The sequence below is a fragment of the Apium graveolens genome, chromosome 3 (assembly GCF_009905375.1).
Source record: "Apium graveolens cultivar Ventura chromosome 3, ASM990537v1, whole genome shotgun sequence".
Lineage (NCBI taxonomy): Eukaryota > Viridiplantae > Streptophyta > Magnoliopsida > Apiales > Apiaceae > Apium > Apium graveolens.
Genome location: NC_133649.1, coordinates 224,361,961 through 224,364,058, shown reverse-complemented (window position 1 = coordinate 224,364,058; position 2,098 = coordinate 224,361,961). Strand labels below are relative to the sequence as shown.

The following is a 2,098-nucleotide window of genomic DNA, read 5'->3' as shown; positions in this document are numbered from 1 at the left end:
TTCTTCGGTTCAATAGCTTCCCATACACCATGAGCTTGCATAAACACTTTCATCTTCATAGACCATGGAGCGTAGTTCGTCTTTGTGAGCATAGGATAGTTCAAACCCACTGCATTTTCTTTGCTTTTGTTTGGCTCTGATGTTGTCATTTTGGGCATATATTTTGGCATACACTAGGCACTGTGTTCTGATACCAGATTGTTGAGAATACAAAAATAGAAAGACACAGACTTGAGTTTAAGACTCGGTTTTTGTATTAAGCTTCTGAGAAATTGACACCGCATATGTTATCCTCTAAAAGGAATGCAAAGTACAAATATAAAAGCTGAACAATGTACTAACTGAGATGATAACTACCAGCTACATCTCCTATTATTTCTCTACTGGACTCCTACTTCTACTCCATTACTGAAAGACCAGATCAGCTGCTATAGACACGATGCAAACAGCTGACTTTATTCAAACAAAACACATGACCGTTTAGATTAAATTCCAACAATATGGTCTTTCACCTTCGACCAATCCTCGTAGCTGCAATAATAGTCCACTCAGTACCTCGATCGCAAGTGGTAATCCTCGACATTTACCTACCATCTCTTTTCCTATCTTCTCCAGATTCTGCTTTGGTTCAGCTCTCCTACAAAACAAGTGCCAACTCTCATCATCCCTGAGAAAACGCAGTTGATGCACAGAACAGTTGTCGTCTACTCCTTCTGCAACTTTTTTGTTTTGGGTAGTTATGATGACTCTGCTACCATTCTTTGGCGGAAAAGCTTTTTTAATCTTTGTCCAGACATTTACATCCCATATATCATCAATTACTACCAGATGACAATTAGTATCTAGCATTAGGCCACGCAGGCACCGCAGCAAGTCTACCTCATCCATCTTCTGCAATGAATCTGGTTCTTGTCCCATGAGAGATTTAATTATCCTCCTCAGAACATTGTGAATGTTATAATCCTCGGAAACACAAACCCAAGCACGACTGGGTCAACTGGCTAGAGTGATACAGCTTACTGGCAAGTGTAGATTTACCCAACCCTCCCATTCCATGAATAGCAATCATGCCAGGGATGCATCCTGTTTAAGAAGCTCAGCCAACAAAGTCTTGAAATCATCCTCGAAACCAACCACATCCACGTGATTTTGGAAAGAGGTTGGTCTTAGAAATGTTCTCTTTCTCGGTTGCACATTACAAGTAGCTAAAATGTTGGTAATATCATACTCTTCTCGCCTGTTCTTAATCCCAATGATTCTTTCCTTAATAGGTCTCGATCTCCTTGCCAATATCATAAAGGTTGGCTTCTTTGTTGCAGATGCAGATACAAGTCCACGCAGATTCCAGAAAACCTTGTTTAGGAAGTGCATGTTCTTCTTCTTGAGAGGCACTAAACCTATCCAGGATAGTTACAGCAGATTGTAGGTAGCTCAGTTCATCTTTGAGCCACCTAATACCATCTTTTACTCCAATCCTAGTGTTGATTTCATGGGTAACAAAAGCTCCAAGCTTTTCAATCGCAAAGCCTACAGTTGCGTCAACTGTATATGAATTTAAAAAGAGAAATTATAAGGAGAAAAAAAGAAGGCCAAAGTGACGGGCTGTTATTGATGATTATGAAACGAAAGAATGTAAAAATTTTGTACTGTGGTTGAGCTTTTGTGTCATGAGGAGGTCAAGGTTCGACCATGGGTGAGTTTAGTTGGCAAAAAAAAGAATGTAAAGATAGGCTGGCGTTGAATCAAATATCGGAGACGTATAAAGATATAATGGTAAGATGATGGTGCAGGTTATCATTTAACAAGTTGAGAGGAAGAGGTGGTAGTGCAGAAGAAGAATAAAAGAGGATATGCTATATAAACAAAATGTACAAGGGGTACACTAGAGGTGGGCCCTCGAGGATGTGGTTTATAATAGGAAGCTTGTCTCTCTTCCTACATTTGCTAACCATTTGTAGGCTATAATTTCTTCAACTAATAAATATTATAAAATAGAATATTATAATTAAGTACAAATACATGATCTAGTGGGTACATAAACAAAATTAATTAATATTAGCTATAATTCTTAAAATTACCTATTTTGTAGATTAATTAT

At 38.2% G+C, this 2,098-nt stretch overlaps 1 protein-coding gene across 1 annotated transcript; it reads right to left on the bottom strand.

Moving 5' to 3' along the window:
• Positions 1 to 237: 237 nt before the first annotated feature.
• Positions 238 to 918, bottom strand: LOC141714845 (disease resistance protein RPP13-like). Its single transcript, XM_074518341.1, has 2 exons — positions 592 to 918; positions 238 to 294 (listed from the first exon to the last, which is right to left on the bottom strand). Exons 1-2 carry the CDS (start codon positions 916 to 918, stop codon positions 238 to 240), a joined length of 384 nt encoding a protein of 127 aa, XP_074374442.1.
• Between the last annotated feature and the right edge of the window lie 1,180 nt (positions 919 to 2,098).

Bases quoted from the DNA above. Each gene is read 5' to 3' on its own strand.
- LOC141714845 (XM_074518341.1), bottom strand. From the start codon at position 918: ATGGGACAAGAACCAGATTCATTGCAGAAGATGGATGAGGTAGACTTG. The intron at 295-591 runs GTAGGTAAATGT...CATTCCTTTTAG, and splicing joins AGAAGATAGGAAAAGAGATG to AGGATAACATATGCGGTGTC.